This window comes from Peromyscus californicus, unplaced genomic scaffold (genome assembly GCF_007827085.1).
Source record: "Peromyscus californicus insignis strain IS unplaced genomic scaffold, ASM782708v3 Scaffold_4__1_contigs__length_199733344, whole genome shotgun sequence".
NCBI lineage: Eukaryota > Metazoa > Chordata > Mammalia > Rodentia > Cricetidae > Peromyscus > Peromyscus californicus.
The window spans coordinates 173,095,601-173,115,813 of record NW_026294562.1 but is presented as its reverse complement, the minus strand read 5'-3'; the positions used below and the strand labels follow the sequence as shown (position 1 = coordinate 173,115,813).

Sequence of the window (20,213 nt, the reverse complement as noted above, 5' to 3'; positions counted from 1 at the left end):
GGTCATATATCAGATATTGACATTACCATTCACCACAGTAGCAAAACTACAGCTATGAAATAGCAACAAAAATAATTTTATGGCTGGTGGTCACCACAGCATGAGGAACTGTATTGAAGAGTTGCAGCATTAGAAGGTTGAGAACCATTGATCTAGCCCCACTCCGTTTTGAGACAAAGCCTTGTGTAGCTCAGGCTGGCCAGCCTCAAACTTACCATGTAACTGGGGCTGGCCTTGAATTCTTGATCTTCCTGCTTCCACATTCCAAGTGCTGAGATTGTGGGTCACCGTGCCTCACTTAGACTTGCTGAAATTAAAACTCAAGGGCTGGAGAAACAGCTCAGCAGTTAAGTGCACTAGCTGTTCTTCCAAAAGACCCAGGTTCAATTCCCAGAACTCAGCTCACAACCACCTATAATTCTAGGCACCCTCTCCGGTGTTTGGGGCACTGCACACACAGTGCACAGACATATGTGCAGGCAAAACATCCATACACATAAAAACAGAAGCAAATTTTTTGTTTGATTTGGTTTTGTTTGGTTTTTCAAGACAGGGTTTCTCTGTGTAGCCCTGGCTGTCCTGGAACTCACTCTGTAGACCAGGCTGGCCTGAAACTCACAGAGATCCGCCTGCCTCTGCCTCCCAAGTGCTGGGATGAAAGGCATGGGCCACCACACCTGGCAATAGAAGTAAATTTTTCAAAAACTAGAATCCCAATTTCATTTGATAGGTTTCTTAAGTTTTTTGAAATCTGTAACCACTCTCCATCCTTTTGCTTATTAAATTTACTCTTTTTTAAACAATTTATTTAATTTCATTTTATGTGTATTGGTGTGAGGGTGTCAGATCCCCTGGAACTGGAGTTATAGACAGATATGAGCTGTCATGTGGGTGCTGGGAATTGATCCTAGGTCCTCTGGAAGAGCAGCCCCTACTCTTAACCACTGAGCCATCTCTTTGGCCCCAAATTATTAATTTTTTAAAATTTTATGTGCATTAAATAACCTAGCTGTCATCATAGAGCCTTTGTCCAGTGACTGATGGAGGCAGATGCAGAGATCCACGGCCAGGCACCAGGCTGAGCTCCTGGAATCCAATTGCTGAGAGAGAGGAGGGATACTGCAGGCGGGTGATGTCGAGATCATGATGGGAGGACGTGCAGAGATGACCGGCCACACTAGTGGAAGCCCATGAACTGTGGACTGGTGGCTGTGGAGCCCCCATGGGACTGGACTAGGCCCTCTGGATATGGAAGACAGTTGTTTGGCTCGAACTGTTTGAGGGGCACCCAGGCAGGGGGATCAGGATCTGTCCCTGGTCTATGGGCAGGCTTTTGGGAATCTGGTGCCTGTGGTGTGACACCTTGCACAGCCTTGGTGCAGTGGGAAAGGGCATGGACCTGCCTAGGCTCAGTGAGCTGGGCTCTGCTGACTCCCCATGGGAGACCTCGATTTGAGGGATGTGGGGATTCAGGGTGGCTTGGGAAAGAGGCCTGGGGGTGGAAGGAGGGAGGAGGGAGGAGGGGGGATCTGTGGATAGTATGTGGAGTGAGTAGAAAATTTCTTAATAAAGAAAAGTGAAAAAAAATAAAATAAAATACGTCTGCTGGTGAATTACAATTTCATTTGCATTTTAGTTATTTATGTATTTGTGCTGATTTTTCTATTAAATATTTATCCTTATTGATTGAAAAAAATTTATGTGCATTGGTGTTTTGCCTGCATGTGTGTCTGTATGAGGGTGTTGGATCCCCTGGAACTGGAGTTACAAATGGTTGTGAGCTGTCATGTGGGTGCTGGGAATTGAACCCGGGTCCACCTGGAAGAGCAGCCAGTGCTCTTAACCTCTGAGTCATCTCTCCCCTAAATTTATTCTTATTTTATCATTATTACATGTATTTATTTTTGTATGTGTTGCTTGTCTCCTTCCACCATGTGAGTCCCAGAGATTGAACTCAGGCAGTCCGCCTTGGAGCTGTTGCCTTTGCACATTGAGCCATCTCAGTGACCCTATTTTGTTTCATTTTATATCAGACAGCCGTGCTATGAAGCCCAAGATGGCCTCAGACTCAACATCTTTCAGCCTCCATCTTCTGAGTGTTGGTATTCTAGGCATGTGCCAAGACCCTCCATTTATCATTTATATTTTAAGTAAACTGAGTCATTTGCCCTGTGTAATTGTTTATATACTAGTTTTGGCTGATGGCATCTTTGTGCTACCATTCAGTGTTCTTCCCTTCCAAGAATCTCCCATCAGCTGGAAGCTGGACCAGATGCAGGCTCATTTTAGCAAAGAACTCCTTGTTGGAGGTGCAACACCTGTGACAGGCTACTAGGCCTTAGCACAACTGACTCCATGATGGAAATCCCATTCAGGCCATAAAACTCAGCACATGGACAATACCACCTGCCAAAATGAAAACAAAGACCTAATCCATCGAAGTCCATAGTCCTGGGAAAGTCTAGTAGTTCTGCTTCTGGCTAACTGTTCTAGTTAACTGAAATATGTCAACCCAGGATATGTTTTTGTGCTTAAAAGTTCACCCTGAGAAAGGCTCAGTGGTACAATGGGATCCTGAACACCCAGTGTAGTAGCCAGGCAGCAAATAAAGACTTTCTATTGGCTTAAGCCCATATTCAAGTAGTATTCTCTGGTGGATACCCTACAACATACCCTTTCTCATTGCATCACACCACAAAAACACATCCCCTGGGTCGTAATAGTTAGGACCAGTATGTGTGGGTCCTGGTGTCTGTCAGGAAGTCTCCCATCAACTTTCCCTTAATGGCTTTAGCAGGTAGGTCCTTTAGAAACCAACAGAAGATCAGGGAGACAGGTCACGGGGGGAAACGGTCTGCCACCAAACCTAACAACCCGAATTGTTCAATCCTAGGGACCCACATGGTGGAAAGAGACAGTGACTCCTGCAAATTATCCTCTGACTTCCACAGAGGCACAGTGACATGCCCCATACACACAAAATAAATAAATAAATAAAGTACCAATAAAATAAAAACAATCAAACCAAAACCCAATGGAGGTCTGGTGGTGTAAGTCAGTGATAGAGCACTTGTGTGGAACCTGTGAGGCCATTCATTCTATTGATTGATTGATTAAATTTATCAGCTAGGCATGGTGCCCCACCCTTCGTAATCCCAACACACAGGAGACTCAACAGGAAGATCAATAATAATAGTTTAAGGCCAACCTGAGCTATAAAGTGAAATACTGTCTCAAAAAACCCTGGGCTTGGGATGTGGCACAGTGGTAGAGCACCTCCTAGAATCCCCCAGTGAGGGACTCGGGGGTGTGGTTCAGTGGTAGAACCCCTGCCTAGAATCCCCCAGTGAGGGGCTAGGGATGTAGCTCAGTCACTTGATTCTTGCCTAATATGGACTTATTAGGGTGATTGCATTAAGGCCCCAGGTTCAGTTCTCAGCACCTAAGAAATAGTAATCAATAAACAAAACCAGATCAAATACTATTTTTCCTGCCCAAAACCCACTCTGGCCTTCAGAAGAACAAGCAAGGTCTTCTCTGGGCTGAGACTCTTCCTGACCCTACCTGGGCCTGCCCCAGTCTGCATTCATTCCAGTCACAGATGTGTCTCCCTGAAGTTGCTCATGCCTGCCTCAGTCTTTGCAATGGCTGTTTGCCCTTCCTGGAATGCTCCTGCCATGTGGCTTACTGCGGAGTTCCTTAGCTCTCCAGGTTAACCTCAGAGAGGCCTTCCTTAGCCACAGGCTCTAAATGTAACACAACCATGCCTTGCTGTCCCCTCCCCTATGCTGTTTCCTCAAGGTACAAACTACTTCCTCATAAGTATTTTTATAATTGTTTTTCTGTCTTTTAAGAATGGGAGATTTGGAAGCCAGGTGGTAGTGGCGCACGCCTTTAATCCCAGCACTCGGGAGGCAGAGCCAGGCGGATCTCTGTGAGTTCGAGGCCAGCCTGGGCTACCAAGTGAGTTCCAGGAAAGGCACAAAGCTGCACAGAGAAACCCTGTCTCGAAAAACCAAAAAAAAAAAAAAAAAAAAAAAAGGAAAAAAAGAATTGTTATTGTTATTTTTATTTTTTCTTTTGGAGGGGGGTCCCAGGGTGAGGTAGGTGAGGGGAGGAGAGGGGTCCTGGGACCAGGAAAGTTTGGGTTATATTTATTTTGAATCAGATCCAGTCCTTCTGGATGATTTCAAGCTGGTTTCTGGAGCTTAGGGAAATTTTTTTCTTTTTTTACCTGAGATATGTCTTATCTGAGGTAAATTCTAAGTCACCTGTTTCCTTTATAGTTTGGCATCCAGGAGACACAGGTGATCAATTGCTGAGGACTGTTACTGTTCCTTACCACCTGGATGTTCTCAGTGGTCCTCTGCCTCCGGCCCTATGGCGGTCCTGTAACAATTAGCTGAGTGCTTAATTAGGAGTGGGAACCAGGAAGGAAAATCCTGTGGTTTGGGACCTCTTAACTTGCTGGCTGGGTGGTGGTGGCACACGCCTTTAATCCCAGCACTCAGGAGGCAGAGGCAGGCGGATCTCTGTGAGTTCGAGGCCAGCCTGGGCTACACAGAGAAACCCTGTCTTAAAAAACCAAAAAAAAAAAAAACAAAAAAACAAAAACAAAAAACAAGAGCACTTGCTGATCTTGCAGAGGACCGGGGTTCAATTCTCAGCACCCACATGGGGGCTTACAACCATCTGTGACCCAAGTTCCAGTGATTCCAATGCCCTCTTCTAATCTCTGCAGGCTCCTGCACCCACACAGTACACAGAGATACTGAAGTCAGGTACACACACCACATAAAAATAAATGAATAAATATTTGTAATAAAAGCAAGAACAAGGCTGGAGAGATGGCTCAGAGGTCAAGAACACTGACTGCTTTTCCAGAGGTCCTGAGTTCAATTCCCAGCAACCATATATGGCTCACAACCATCTGTAATGAGATCTGGTGCCTTCTTCTGGCCTGTAGTCATACATGCTGTATACATAATAAATAAATCTTAAAAAAAAAAAAAGCAAGAACAGGTACTTCTTGCAAAAACCAACTTGTCATGCTCTCAACTCCTAGTGTGAAGGGCATTTCTGTCCATCTGTCTCCAATTTTTAAAGTTTTTTAAAATAAATTTATTTTATTTCATATGTTTTGCTTGCATGTATGTAAGTACATGCCTGGTGCCTTTGGAGGTCAAAAGAAAGTATCAGATCCCCTGGGAGTGGGGTTACAGACAGTTGTGAGCCACCATGTGGGTGCTGGGAACTAAACCTGGGTCCTCTACAAGAGCAGCAAGTGCTCTTAACTGATGGGCCAACTCTCCAGCAGCGTCTTCATTTTCTAAAATGCCATTCAAGGTAATTCAAGGTAAATTAAAAACACATATAAGGTGCCAATACTTTGTTGTTTGTTGTTGAAACAGGGTCTCACATAGCCCAGGCTAGCCCCAAACTTTCGATGTATGAGGATGTAAAACTGAGGATGACCTTGAACTCCTGATCCTTCTGCCTCTACTTCCCAGGTATTGGGATTGTGGGTGTATACCACCACACTTGGCTAATAGTTTTGATTTTGTTCGCCTTTGTGAGATGGTCTCACTATAGAGCAAAGGCTGGCCTTGAATTTGCTGGCTTCTTTCCTGCCACAGCCTCTCAGGTTCTTGAGCAAATGGCTTCACAGGTTTAAATTTGACAGGAATCCCCACTGATGTTAATGAATCTATACAGGGGTGTGATCTCCTTTTAAAAAAATTGTGGTGTGTGGGTGTGATATGTACGCATATGTGTGCATGTGTGCCTGCCTCCACATATACAGATGCATGTGCAGGCATGTGTGTGAGGAGGCCAGAGGTAGAGATCAAATGTCTTCCTCTTTCTCCACCTTATTTTTATTTATTTGTTTGTTTGTTTATTGCTAAGGGTTGTTGTTTTTTAAATGTGTGCAGGTGTTTTGTTTGCTTATATGTCTGCATATCATGTGCATGCCTGGTACCTGCAGAGGCCAGTAGAGGGCGTCAGATCCCTCTGCAACAGGGGGCAGCGATGTGCCCTGTGTGGTGGGAACTGAACCCACGCGTCTCAACTGCTGAGCCACCTCCTCAGCCCCTCCATCTTATTCTTTGAGGCAGGATCTCTCACTAAACCTGTGGTTCAGTTTCGACTAGAATGGCTAGCCAGCATGGCCCAGGGATCCACCCATATCCACCCCCTCTAGGGTTATAGGCGCTCACGCCCACACCTGGCTTGTACATGGGTAAAAGCACTAGCTGCACCTGAGTCAGGTCCTCAGCGCAGCAAGCACTTTCCCCACTGAGCCATCTCCCCAGCCCCGGAAAGGACTTCTGTACCCTAGAGATGCCATCTTTTTTTTTTTTTTTTTGAGACATGGTTTCCCTGTGTAGCTTTGCGCCTTTCCTGGAACTCACTCTGTAGTCCAGGCTGGCCTTGAACTCACAGAGATCCGCCTGGCTCTGCCTCCCGAGTGCTGGGATTAAAGGCGTGCGCCACCACCGCCCGGCTGATGCCATCTTTATTAGCAGTCCACAGTGTGGCAGGCCTTTTCCATGGGTTACAGCAGCATCTGAGATAGCCCCAGTCTGTCCTCCCAGAGCCCACAGGTCAGAGAGAAGAGAGAAAACAGAGAATCATGCAATAAACCCATAATGACAATCCACAGGAAATGCTGCCAAAGGAAAAGCACAGGGCAAGCTGGGCGTGGTGGCGCACACCCGGCCGGCCGGTCAACCCGGCACTCCCGAGGCTGAAGCGAGGGGGATTGGGAGGTTGAGACCAGCCTTGGCAATATAGTGAGACCATCTCAACAAAAGGAACAGAAAGGTGTTGAGAGTGAGCAGCATACTGTGGGAGTGCAGCTAGGTTAGACTGGAAGGGGCTGGCAATGGTGCCGTAGAGAGGGGAGAAAGCAGGTGGGTTGAGGGATGCATAGGAGCGTGGGACCAAACTCCACAGAAGGATGCTCCAAGGTGTGAAGGGAGGTTCTTCGGGTGAGGAAAAGAAAGTTGCTCACGGAGGTGAGGCCAGGGTTGAGTGGATATGAGGGGTACCTGTAACAAACTTGTGGCTTTATCTGAAAGGCTGAGGCAGAAGTGGGGCTACAGCTAGCTGGCAGGGGGAAAGAGGAGGGGGGTGGGAGAAGGAACGGGTCAGATGTGGGATTAGAAAATACCCTGTGACTGCTAAGTGGGAAACGTGTCAGAAGAACCCACAGACTCAGGCCACCCAAGGAGGAAACTGCAGCTGGGACCCAGGTGGCAGAGGACAAGACTAGACCAGGGTGAGGTGGTGGAGAGGGAGCTGAGCAAGAGAGAGTTCTCCATGGAACTTTATAATCCCAGCACCCATGCTGAGTGTTCAGAAGGACCCCAAGGCCCAGACCGCCGGCGGCGGCGGGTGAATCCGATGCTGGGGTGATCACTAGAGGGAGTCACAAATAGAATGATGGTTAGAGTTAGGACCCTGAGTGAGCAGCTGGGGAGCTTGGAGTTCATCCTCAGGGCAGTGGGGAGTCATGGCTAGGGAGCAGACAGGGTTAAACATGGTTAAAAGGAGGCCTGGCTCAGAAACATCCTCCTAGATCCTAAGCAAGAGATAGATTGAGGGAGGGAGAGAGGAAGTAGAAGAGAGTAGTGGATGTGGAGAAGGGGAAAGGAGGAGAGACATCAGGAGGCAAAACAGAATTCTGAGGTCATCAAAATCAGTTACGGGGCTGAAGAGATGGCTCAGAGGTTAAAAGCACTGACTGCTCTTCCAGGGGACCCGGGGTTCAATTCCCATCACCCACATGACAGCTCGGAACTGTCTGTAACTCCAAAATCTGACACCCTCACACAGACACACACACACAGGCAGACCACCAATGTATATAAAACAAGAATAAATAAAGTGTATATAAATATATAAAAACAGTTCTAATAAAGCAGTGCCCCGGTTCATGGAGAAGAGAGTTAGGTGCTAGAGGCCTTCTGAACACAGCCTCTATGGCAAATACCTAGAGGCACAGTAGACAGGCATCAGAGCCAGAGTCCTGGCCCCAGATCTGCAAGGGCTGGATACAAGGTTCCCTGAGGAGCAAACAGCGCAAGTGCAGAGAGAGACAATGGGATGCCAAAAATCCTGGGCACCTTGTCAGCTGGGCTACCCACGTGCAAGGAACTGCACTGCACTTTGACCTAGATCATTCTCGCACTAGCCTGCTACATTAGCAGGGGCTGTCCTCATTCCCATCTTACAGCTGGACACACTGAGACACAGGAAGATAGCCGTGTGCCCGCTGCCCGTAGTTGTTGCCGGGTTGGGATAGGGCTGGAATTCCCACTCCAGGCTGCAGCCACCTCTGGATTCCTGTTACTGTGTTCAAGTGGGCTTTTGTGGATGTGAGCGTTGACGTCTCCTTAGATGAGTGCCCCAATCCTGGGTATGCCCATCCCGCAGTGATCTTCCATTTGTAAGACTTCTCCAGCATGCAAACGCCTGACCCAGCTCATCTGAGGGTATATGTGGGCAGGCAGCATGCCACTGCGTGTCTCTACCTGTCCCGGCTTCTGTGTCAATGCCATGGGAGGGAGGGAGGGAGGAAGAGAGAGAGAGAGAGAGAGAGAGAGAGAGAGAGAGAGAGAGATTGTGTATGTCCTTGTTCAAGCTGCCATGAGTGTGAGGGGAGTGAAGGGAGGCCTGGGAGGCTGGGCTGAGGGTGGAGGCCCAAAAGGGGAGCGTCTTGGGCTGAGAGGAGTGGAAATTCTGCAGGAATGTTTACCAGACCCTGAGAGAGTCCAGGGGGACAGCGCCCATTCTCCTAACTCACCAGCCCAGGATCGGCCCTCAGCCACCATCAGCCACAAAGATCTTACAAAGGTCTTCCACCTCCCCAGCCTCTCTCCAAGGCGCCAAGGCCCCTTTAAGACGAGGCCGATCCAGTACTCTTCTCTTTTCGTTAACCCCTCCGAGTCCCAGTGGCCCCTGGGCTGGGGCCCTAGTGGGCGGAGGCAGAGGGGGAGCCAGGGGCGGGGAAAGAAGTCTGGGAGGGAGAGTATGAGGCAGGGTAGCCGGGAAGACAGCTAACTGCGGAGGAGTTGAGCCAGCCGAGGGGCTCCCGCTGTGCCAGGCGGGCAGTGCCAAATCCCAGGAGCCCAGAGCTGGGGGGAGGGCCGGGGACAACCCGGCCCTGCCCCCTTCCCGAGAGAGGTGCCCATCAACTTCGGAAGAAAGTTTGGCATCGATTGCAGTAGTGGTGTCCTGAGGATGGGCAGGGTCCCGCTGGCCTGGTGCTTGGCGCTATGGTGCTGGGGGTGTGCGGCTCCTAAGGGTGAGTGATGGGGACTCACTGAGGCAGACACCCGCTGATGGGACACAGGGCAGGGGGAGTGAGGGGGGTGGGGGCTGGCTAGCAGGTGTTGGGGGTGCTGGGCTAGTTTAGGGAGTTTCCTCGGGACGACAGAGAGCTGACTTGGAGTGGGGGGGAGACAGAAAGACACAGACGGGGGTGGGGTGGGGTGGGGGGGATGTTAGGGAAAGCAACTGAGAGGGGACCAGAAAGACAAAAAACAGAAACTGGGAGGACCAGAAAGACACAAAACAGAAGATGGACCCGGAGGAAAGACAGAAGGAAGAAGCTGAGGCAGGGAGGGCTGGGGGCTGATGAATCTGGGTCCTGAGGAGAGGGACAGAACTGGGGGTGGGGGTAGATGACAGGAAGGGATCTTTCCCCCAACAAATACAGAGGCAGACTGAAGGAGGAGGGCTTGGGAGTCCTGGGCCCCCCTTGTCACTGCTGTACCCCTCAACCACTTGTTCTCACCCTGCTGGAGTATTCTCTCTCTCTCTCTCTCTCTCTCTCTCTCTCTCTCTCTCTCTCTCTCCCTCCCTCCCTCCCTCCCTCCCTTCGCTTCCCTTCCCTTTCCTTCCTTTCCCTGCTCCGTTTTCTTTTCCTCTATCTCCCAGCCCAGACTGTGAAGTCCCTGGAGACCGGAATGGCAGGGACCGGCCTTGCCAGGCAGTCCAGGGCGTGGGAGGCTGCCAGATCCCAGGCCTTCCTCCTAACAGACTGGACATGGGATGGAAACCGACCTCAGTCCCCTGGGAAGACTTCCATCCTCCCCCATGCCTCTAACTCCCCCTGCCCCCCCCCCCCCGAGATCATTCTACAACTATGTAGGGTCCTGGCAGGGGTGGGCAGACAGAAAAGGTAGAAGAGAGAAGCAGTGAACTGTGGGGGGGGGGGGGGGGTTCCTAAACACACTCCTCTCCATCTCGCCTGGCAGACACACAGACTGAGGCTGACAGCCCATTTGTGGGGAACCCAGGGAATATCACCGGTGCCAGAGGACTCACAGGAACCCTTCGGTGTGAGCTCCAGGTCCAGGGAGAACCTCCTGAGGTGCTGTGGCTTCAAGATGGACAGATCTTAGAACTGGCTGATAACACCCAGACCCAGGTGCCTCTGGGTGAAGACTGGCAAGATGAATGGAAGGTCATCAGTCAGCTCAGGTGTGGCACCCGTCCCTGACCAGTGATCCTCACGCATACAGTCCTTCCACACAAAGCCACTGGGCAGCCACTCTGCCTGGGTTGGGAATCTCCACTTGACCACTTACTGGCCATGTGGCTCTGAGCTTGCGATATGACCTCTGGGTTTCATTTTCCTCTTCTGTAAAAATGAGCTAAAAATAGTACCTATTTCAGCCTTCTATGAGTTTCCTGTTCAGACCCCCTCTTTCAGTTCTGCTGACCTTCCCAGTGTTGAGTCCTAACCCCAAGCCTCTCTGTCCCTCCTCTTCCCTTCCAGAATCTCCTCCCTGCAACCTGCAGATGCAGGAGAGTACCAGTGTATGGTGTACCTGGAAGGACGGACCTTCGTGTCTCAGCCTGGCTATGTAGGGCTGGAAGGTGAGTCCTCAGGTCAGAGCTTCTGAAGGGATAGAACGTAGAGTCTTTCCATCAGGACATAAAGCCTAGATAGAGATGTAGGGAATCTTGGGGGGTTGAAAAGGCTTGGGAGGCCATCAATTATGTTGGTCTAAGGGAAATTCTATGTCCCAGAGGGGAGAACATTTGGGGAGATTTTGAATGTCCTGGAGGATCAAAAGAAGCACTTGGAGCAGGATATGCCTGCGTTTAGAGACACATCACTTCAAGCACATCATTTCTTCATTAGTAAAACGATACAAGGCAAGCCAGGCATGGTGATACACACATAAATTTGCCACATTCAGGAGGCTGAGGCAGGAGGATCTGTAGTTTGAGGCCAGTCTGTGGTACAAAGCAAGACCCTGTCTCAAAAAGAGAAGAGTCAGTCAGCCATGTTGGCGCACGCCTTTAATCCCAGCACTGAGGAGACAGAGGCAGGTGGATCTCTGTGAGTTCAAGGCCAGCCTGGTCTACAGAGTGAATTCTAAGACAGCAAGAGCTATGTAGAGAGACCTTGTCTCAGAAAAACAAACAATAACAGCAACAGAACAGAAAGAGAGAGAGAGAGAGAGAGAGAGAGAGAGAGAGAGAGAGAGAGAGAGAGAGAGAGAAGAAAGAGGAAAGGGGAGGAAGTGGGGGAGGAGGAGGAGGAAGAGAAAACAAGAGAAGAGGTGATACTCTCACATGCTCTGGAAACTGCCCAAGGTGGTCAGGCATAGACGGAACCAGATGTTGGAAGCATGGTCCTAGGCATAGAAGCATAAAGGGTCAGACATCTGAAGGTGACTCAGGTGTCCTGAGGGACCAGACAGAAGGGACAAGCCAACAAGCTGCAGGGTGGATCTAGTGTTTAGCACCTCCAATAGCCTAATGATAATCTGGGCCCTGAGAGGTTCAGAGGGAACTCAGCTTCCACCACCAACTTCCCAGGTCTCCCATACTTCCTGGAGGAGCCTGAAGACAAAGCTGTGCCAGCCAATACCCCCTTCAACCTAAGCTGCCAGGCCCAGGGACCCCCTGAACCCGTGAAACTACTCTGGCTTCAAGATGCTGTTCCCCTTTCCCCCATCATGAGCCACAGCTCTCAAAACAGTCTGCAAGCTCCAGGTGAGTCTGAGTGTGGACCAAGGCCGGGGAGTGCCCTTCATTCACCGTGCTGTCAACCTGTCCTTCCTCTGCCTTATTTCTGTCTGTCTGTTTTTCATCCCTCTGTTTCTCCATCCCTTGCTCACTGCTTCTCTGTGTGTGTTTCTGTTCACCCCAGCCTCTCTCTGAATAGCATTCTTTGTCCCAAATTTCCTCTAAGCTGTTCAGTGGCCGAAGTGTGTAGGCCTGCTGCTCCTTTGTTAGCCCTTGACCCAAGCAGGGCATCAGAACTAACCAATACCCTCCTCCATCCACCTCCTCCTTCAACCTGCCCACCTCGTGCCCGGAAGTGTCCCCTGGGCCTCAACCAAGGGGAGGAGGTCTCTGCTCAGCAAGGGTTCCTGGGAAAACAGAACCCAGAGAAGAATGAGGGAGAGAAAGTGAGCAACAGAGAAAAACAGAGAAGACAAGATGGAGGTTCATACCTGTAATCCCAGAATTTGAGAAGCTGAGGCAGAAGGATTGTTACCAGTTTGAGGTCTGTCTAGATGACATAGTGAGTTCTAGGCCAGCCTGGGTTATGGTGTGAGACCCTGTCAATAAAGAAAAACAAAGGGCAGAGGATGTTGCTCATTTGATGGAATGCTTGCCCAGCAGACACGAAGCCCTGCATCCATTCAGAGCATCCCATACTTGGTGGTGTATGCCTGTCATCACGTGGGTGGTGGAGGCAGTAGTACCGGAAGTTTCAGACCATCCTCAACTGTATATTGAGTTCAAAGCTAGCCCTGACTACATACTGAGTTTGAGGCTAGCTTGGGCTATAGAAGACCTTGTCTCAAGAAAAGGGAAAAAAAAAAATCAGGGACAGGGAGGAAGGAAAACTAAAAGTGAACAGGCCACTGAAGTGGTCCAGCATGGAGAGACACATGATAATGTGGTCTGAATGATGGGATCCCTATTTCAGAGTGACCCTCCCTTTCTGTACTATACAAAGGGGGCATTTTGCTTAGGGTCACATGGTTGTCAGAGACATGGCTGGGGGGACCTTGTACATAGAGTGTCCCTTACTAAAGAAGAAGAGATGGAGACACAAACATGGGGATAACTCATCAGGGGAAGCAGCCAAACCCTAAGAGTAACAGTTTCCTAAACTCCACCTGCTGCCTTTCAGGAGAGGTGGGGAGGGGTCCTTCAATGTGGCGGGAAGGGCTCACATTCTCAGCATTCTGGGAGCCCTGAGTGTGCGAGGAAGTGTGATGAGCGTGCTGGCCCCCAGAGGGGTGACTCAGGCCTGTGGCTCGAGTGGTCTGGTAGGAATAGGAATAGGGCCTGAGTCAGCCTGGCTGGACAAGAAGGGGGGAGGGGAGAAATGGGGCACACAACTGTGAGAGGGTCTCATGTGTCTATCAGTGTGTTATGACCGGAACGGCAGCACCTGCAAAGAGATGAGGAACTCTGAAGGTGTGTGGTTGGGAAGGGGAGCGTCTATACACGTAGCCTTGTCCTCCTGAATCAGCATATCCATCAGTATTGACTGCTTTGTAGGGGAGTATGTCTTAGTGGGGGCCAGTTTCTGTGTGTTTCAATTCGGAGTGTGTTTCTGTAGGTGTCACTAAACATCAACGTTGACGTTTATATGTTTTCCCTCTGTGTCCTGTGTTCATGGCTGTTGGCATTGTGTGAGACCAGAGCTGCTGACACTATGGGGCTAGCTTGAACACTTCTGTCTGTTAAGGCGACGGCTCACAGCAGTGCACCTGCGGATGTATGTCGTGATGTGAGGTCCTGTTCCCTGGCAGAATCAATAAGTCACACGGGGCATGGCAGTTTGTGCCTGTAATCCCAGCACTCCAGGAGGATTACAAATTTCAGGCCAGCCAGGGCCACACAAGACCCTGTCTCCAAAGGGAGAGGGAAGATGGATTGTATGACTTAAGTTGATGTGTTTCTTATTGACTGTCGAAGGAAAAGTATGACTGCCAGCATGAAATTCTGTGTCTTAGTATGTACCAAAGGAGAGACAAAAAGACAGGCTGAGATTGGTAGCAGAGTATCAACGTGCTTCTGCTCTCTCCGGGGTCTCCTTATTACTGACTCCCCCTGATTCTTAGTGCCCGAACCCCAGGAACTCACCTGTTCCTCATGTGTCTGTGCCAACCCATGCATGTGTGGCAACGTCACTCTCTTGCAGTCTCTACAGAGGGCCACTGTGGCCACGCAATAACTGTTTTCTCACCCATCTTTGTCTGTGTGTGGGCACAGATTAAGGCTCCGAGCTCTCCACCCCCTCTCTTGGGGGTATGGTGTGGTGGTTGAGGGAGTCAACATTAACTTTTATTGCTTCCTGGTTTGTATCTATTTGTCTGTCCTTGTCAGGGCTGACATGTGTTGTTTGGGGGTTCAATGCCTAAGTCTGCAGAGGTTCGTTTGTCGGTATTAACGTCTGTGTAGACTGTTTGGCCAGGCGTTTACAGTGGATGTGTGCAGTTGGACTTGGTGTTTGTATGTTCCTCCCCACACTGGCTCATGTGTGTGGGGGGGGTAGGGGTGGGCGGCTATGCCTCATTGTCAGCCCCCATGTGTTTACCAGTAAGTCCCAGGGCATTTATGTCACTGTGTTTGGGACAGCATCCGCCCTGTGAACGGTGTATAGCTTAGCCAGTGCTGCTTTTCTGTGTTTATATTTGTGCTAATAACGGACCCTGTGTATTTAAGAGTGATTCACTGTCGGGGGAGGGGAGGGTGCTTTGTGAAGGAATTTTGTCAGTTTGTGAGTGTGTATGCCTCTCTGTCCCTCTCTATCTGAGTCAGGGCGTGTCCTCTTCTCTCTCCATCTCTCATTCCCTTAGAAAAGCCAAGGGTGGGGGTGAGCGGATGGGGTGGGGGCGGGGCAGTACATCTGGAAAACACATCTGGAGTCCACAGGCTCTTGTGGAGCAGTGGAATCCAGGAGAAGAGGATGGGGGTCCCAGATCCCTTGGTTCATCCTAGAGTCCTTATTTGAGATGCAGCCTCCGGGACTTGAGAATGGGGAATCCCACGCTGTGCACCCCCAGGAGAGGCCGGAAGTGGAAGGTGGGGGGGGGCGCCCCGTGACTCAGGCGGGGGCAGGAATGCTGCGGTTGGAACAGAACAGAGCTCCAGAACTAACGCCCCCCTCCCTTGCCCCGGGGCTGCTCCGACTGGCCTGGGGCGCCAACTCCTGTGTAGTGGCCTCCACGTGCCAGGTGGCTGGACGCGACCCAGCGCTCGCCCCCTCCGGCCGCCCTCCCTGGGCCACGCATCTCTTCTCCGGCCGCGGGGGCTGCGGCGCCGGCACCTGACCTTGGCGGGAACGGCAGCCCGCCAGGGCAGCCGCGGCTTAGGGCGCTTCCCTGCCCACCTCCTTCCGGCCTTCGAGACGGATTTTCCCCGGTTCCACTCCCTCTGCAGTCTGAGAAAAGGAAACTTTGTGTCTGGCTAGCGAGGCCACCCTCCAAAATACCAGGTGGAAGGAACGCGGCGCTCGCACAAATGCAGATGCCAGAATCATACGAGTACACTATGTCCCCCGACTTACACGAGCCATGAAACAGATGGGCGGACGCACGCACATCCACATCCACCACGCTCAGAATTACAGGCTCAATAATACTAGAGCCTTCACTCATCTGCCACACTCACGTGAGTGTATCGGGAACCCTGCATAAACCGGTATTGCATATCTGCTTGTTTACGCGCTTGTGTCTAGGGTGTTTGTAGTTGTACTTTTTTGTGTGTGCACGGTAGTGACACAGGTATACACAAAGAAGGGGTGGACACACAAACAGAGACGAAACAAGAGACTCGGACAAATGCCTTTGGCCCACAAATCTCTCCCAGACAATGTTTATTCAAAATGCACTAACTGGCTTGCTTGCCTGTTACGTTGTACAGGCTCCCCTTACACACTGAAACACAGATGTACTCGCATGAGTTCATTTGCCTATCAGGCTTGGTTTTGCCTGCCTGTAATCCCAGCTACTCCAGAGGCTGAGACAAGGAGGATTTCATGTTCAAAGCCCTTCTGCGTTCCAGGGTCTCCTCAAGCCTGTCTGGGCCCACTCAGTGAGATCCTATCTCCAAAAAGTAAAATGAAGGTTGGGGTTGTAGCTGGGCAGCGAGTATCTGCCTAAATCTGTCAGGGAAGAGATGGGGTGTGGCTCACCTGTAGAGCAATGGATTAGCATGTGCGAGGCTCTCGACTTAATCCAAAAGATTCAGTCTGGAGAGATGGTTTAGCCAATAAGAGTACCTGCTGCTCTTGCAGAGGACTTGAGTTCATTTCCCAGCACCTACAATGGGCCAACTCACACTCTCCTGAACTTAGAGCTCCTAGGAATCCCATGCCTTCTTCTGGCCTTTGAGGGCACCTGAACACCTGTGGCAGGCACACACACATACACACATGCACACACTAATAATAAATCTTCTTAAAAATTCACTCACTCATTCAACAGACATTTGTGGAGCACCTACTGTGTGCCAGGCCATGCTGCCACCGTAGGGCTACTTAAACAGACAATCCCTGCTCTCCTAGAATGGACATTCTACTGAGGGAGAGCCCTAAGCAGCGTGATTCTTGGGAGGGGGCAGATATAGAGGCAGGTTCCAATTCTACACAGACTAGTCAGGAACAGGGTAACTTAGGAGTGTCATCCGAGAAGAAACATAAAGGAAGGCAGGGGAAATCACATGAGCATCTGTGGGAAGACTGTGCATGTGCGAGAGAGAGAGAGAGAGAGAGAGAGAGAGAGAGAGAGAGAGAGAGAGAGAAGGCCAGTGTGTCGGTAGCAGACCGAGCCAATACAGCAGGTGTAGGGGACAAATTTATCAATGCGCCAACACTTGTACATGCCACACACTTCCGTTCTTAAGTGTGTGTTTATGTTTGTGTCTCTCTATAAATCTGTGTAGGCCTGTGTGAGTATGTGTTGATATGTTGGTACGTGTGTACCAGGGCCTGGCCCCCCGTTATCTGAAGCAACGGGGATTGAACCCAGGGCCTTCACACTATAGGAAAGTACCAGTGAGCTACATCCAGAATCTTGCTTTTTTTTTTTTTCAGTACTTACTTCTTTTATATGTATGTGTGTGTGTGTGTGCCTAAGTGTATGTGTGTGGACCACGTGCATGGTGTGATAGTGGAGGTCAGAGAGGGCATCACATCCCCTGAAATTGGAATGACAGGCAGCTGTGAGCTGCCATGTGGGTGCTGGAAACTGAACCCAGGTCCCCTGCAAGAGCAGTAAGTGCTCTTAACCACTGAGCCATCTCTCCAGCCCCTTCTGATCTGTTTTTTTTTATTGTCTGATTTTGAAACAGAGTCTTGTGCTCATTCTTCCAGGCAGGCTTGAATTTGAGATCCTCCTGCCTCAGCTTGCCGGTCATCTGGAATGACAGGTGTAAACCATCTGGCTAGGCAGATGTGAACACTTCATGGGCCTGTGTGAGTTGAGTGTGTGTGTGTCTGCCTATGTGTACATAAGCATGTGTGTTTCTGTGTGTACCCAAATGTGTGTATATGTGACCGTGTGGGCCACTATCTGGATACAATGGCTTGTAATTATGTTAGCCTATGTGGGCCATGTATGTTCATGTAGTGAGGCATAGGACTGGTGTCTGGGAATGGAATCTGTGTTCCTAACATGTTGTTCTCTTGCCCCCACACTCCCACTCCATGCAAATACTAGATGGACTGGCCTGACCTGGCCAAGTCAGGCAAGGTGTGGGGGCTCCTCATAGCCTGGGAGTCTCCCCTTCCCCCACTTGACACTAGACTGCTTTCTCATATTCTTCCCCAGGCCTGAACAAGACATCTTCTTTCTCCTGTGAAGCCCACAATGCCAAGGGAGTCACCACATCCCGCACAGCCACTATCACAGGTACCAACCAGCAAGAGGATTCAGGAATCTTGATGGTAGCAGTGGGCTGGGGAAGGTGGCTGGACCAGAGAAGGCAGAGGGAATGTGGAGAGCTTCAGGGAAAGGTTTCTAAGAATCAGCCTTCCCTCATCTGCCCACAGTGCTTCCCCAGAGGCCTCACCATCTCCATGTGGTTTCCAGACAGCCCACGGAGCTAGAGGTAGCTTGGACCCCTGGCCTGAGTGGCATCTACCCGCTTACGCACTGCAACCTGCAGGTGAGACCCTCTGACTTTGATCCCTTCCTTCTCAGCCCTCCTCCCACCCACACCCACAGGCCCACATCTTCCCTATGAAAAACCAGCCCTTCCACTGAGTGTGGGGAAACAAAAGAGACACCAGGTAATCCAGCTGTCCTGGATTTTAATCCCCACTTCACCTGTTGGCTGTGTGAATTTGAGCAAATCCCATAACCATTCTGGGCCTCAGTTCTCCCATCTGTAAGATGGGCACGATGGTAATATTTATGAGATAGGAATGAGAATTCAGTAAATGAAGGCAAGTAGCCAACTTAAAAAAGCATCTGGGGACGTATTACAGACTAGTAACTGATTTTATCTATTTTTTTTTTCCCGAGACAGGGTTTCTCTGTGTCGTTTTGGTGCCTGTCCTGGATCTCGCTCTGTAGACCAGGCTGGCCTCGAACTCACAGAGATCCGCCTGGCTCTGCCTCCCGAGTGCTGGGATTAAAGGCATGCGCCACCACTGCTGGGCTGGTTTTATCATTTTTTTAGGGTTAGTGGTATTGACTTTACCAGATTAGGAACTCTGAGCCAGCAGGACTTGTAGCTGCTCCTGTCACAGCACTATGCTTACTGTCTTCGCCCTCACCACGCTAGGTTGTCGCTGTCTGGCATAGGTCTGTCCCTCTCTGGCGTTTGGGCTCTCTGAGGACAGTGCTGTTAGTCACATGGTCGCCTAACTGTTGCCTAGCATAGGCCAGACAGATGAGGCTGTTCGATGGAATATATAACAGCCCAGTTATAATGGTACAGGCCTAAAAAGCCAGCATTTGGGAGCAAGAGGATGGAGAGTTCAAAGCTATCCTGCGCAACATAGCAAGATTATCTCAAAATAAAAGATTTTAAAAGCTGAAAGTATGGCTTAGTGGTAGAACCCAGGCCTAGAATCCCTAGTGAGGGGCTGGGGACATGGCTCAATGGTAGAGCATCTGCTTAGAATCCCCCAGTAACGGGCCGGGGGTGTAGTTCAGTTGTAGAGCTCCTTCCTAGAATCCCCCAGTGAGGGGCTGGGGTGTGGCTCAGTGGTAGAGCCCCTGCCTAGAATCCCCAGTGAGGGGCTGGGGTGTGGCTCAGTGGTAGAGCCCCTGCCTAGAATCCCCCAGTGAGGGGCTGGGGTGTGGCTCAGTGGTAGAGCCCTGCCTAGAATCCCCCAGTGAGGGGCTGGGGTGTGGCTCAGTGGTGGAGCCCCTGCCTAGAATCCCCCAGTGAGGGGCTGGGGGTGTGGGTCAGTGGTAGAGCCCCTGCCTAGAATCCCCCAGTGAGGGGCTGGAGGAGTGACCCAGTGGTAGAGCCCCTGCCTAGAATCTACCAGGACGGGTTTCCCTTTCACGGTATGGAACTGAGAGGTCCAAAAAGGAAAGTGGCCTGCCGCCCTAGCTAGAAGAACAAAACTGAGGTTGAATCCTGGCGTCTCACCAACTTGAAAGACCTCAGATGTCAGGTCAGCTGCACTCCTACCCACATCCATGCAGGGTCCAGAGAGAAGCAGAAGTGTGTGTTCTTCCCTCTCCAGGTCTCACTTCCTGCTGCCCACAGGCTCAGGCTGGACAGTTCCTGAGGGAGGGTCAGGGCTGTCCCAGGGAAAAGAGAAGTGGGAGTGGGTTTGAGCCCACTGTCTGAACTCATCTCCCCTTTGTCCTGGCAGAGGTTCCTCTTCCTGTCTGTCACTGTAGGTCAGAGAGCAGGCTCGTCCCCTCTTGCTACCCATCACTGGCCTGCCTCTTCAGATCTTGGAGTGTCAATGTCACCCTCTCTGGGGACTAGGTCACTTTGGGAAAGCTACTGAATTTCTGGGCCTCAACCTCCCCATCTGTAAAATTGGAATGAGACAAAGAATTGAGCCTATAAGTGGAGAAGAGGAATTGGATGTGTTTATCCATAAACAGGCTTAACAAGGGACGTGGCACAAAGTAGGTACTTGAAAAATACTGACTTTGGGGGCTGAGGTAGGATTTAGTGGTAGAATATTGGCTTGGCATGGATGAGACCTTTGGGTTCATCTTCAGTGGTGCCTAAAAGGGGGTTGGGGG

At 50.5% G+C, this 20,213-nt stretch overlaps 1 protein-coding gene across 3 annotated transcripts in view; it reads left to right on the top strand.

Moving 5' to 3' along the window:
• Positions 1-9,034: 9,034 nt before the first annotated feature.
• Positions 9,035-20,213, top strand: part of Axl (AXL receptor tyrosine kinase) — a 33,789-nt gene continuing 22,610 nt past the window's right edge. For all 3 annotated transcript variants that reach the window (XM_052712132.1, XM_052712131.1, XM_052712130.1), the window contains exons 1-6: positions 9,035-9,310; positions 10,266-10,491; positions 10,790-10,890; positions 11,842-12,018; positions 17,823-17,903; positions 18,044-18,159. In XM_052712132.1, the coding sequence (XP_052568092.1) occupies positions 9,247-9,310; positions 10,266-10,491; positions 10,790-10,890; positions 11,842-12,018; positions 17,823-17,903; positions 18,044-18,159 (765 nt within the window). In that variant the 5' untranslated portion in view covers positions 9,035-9,246. The remainder of the gene's footprint in view (positions 9,311-10,265; positions 10,492-10,789; positions 10,891-11,841; positions 12,019-17,822; positions 17,904-18,043; positions 18,160-20,213) is intronic.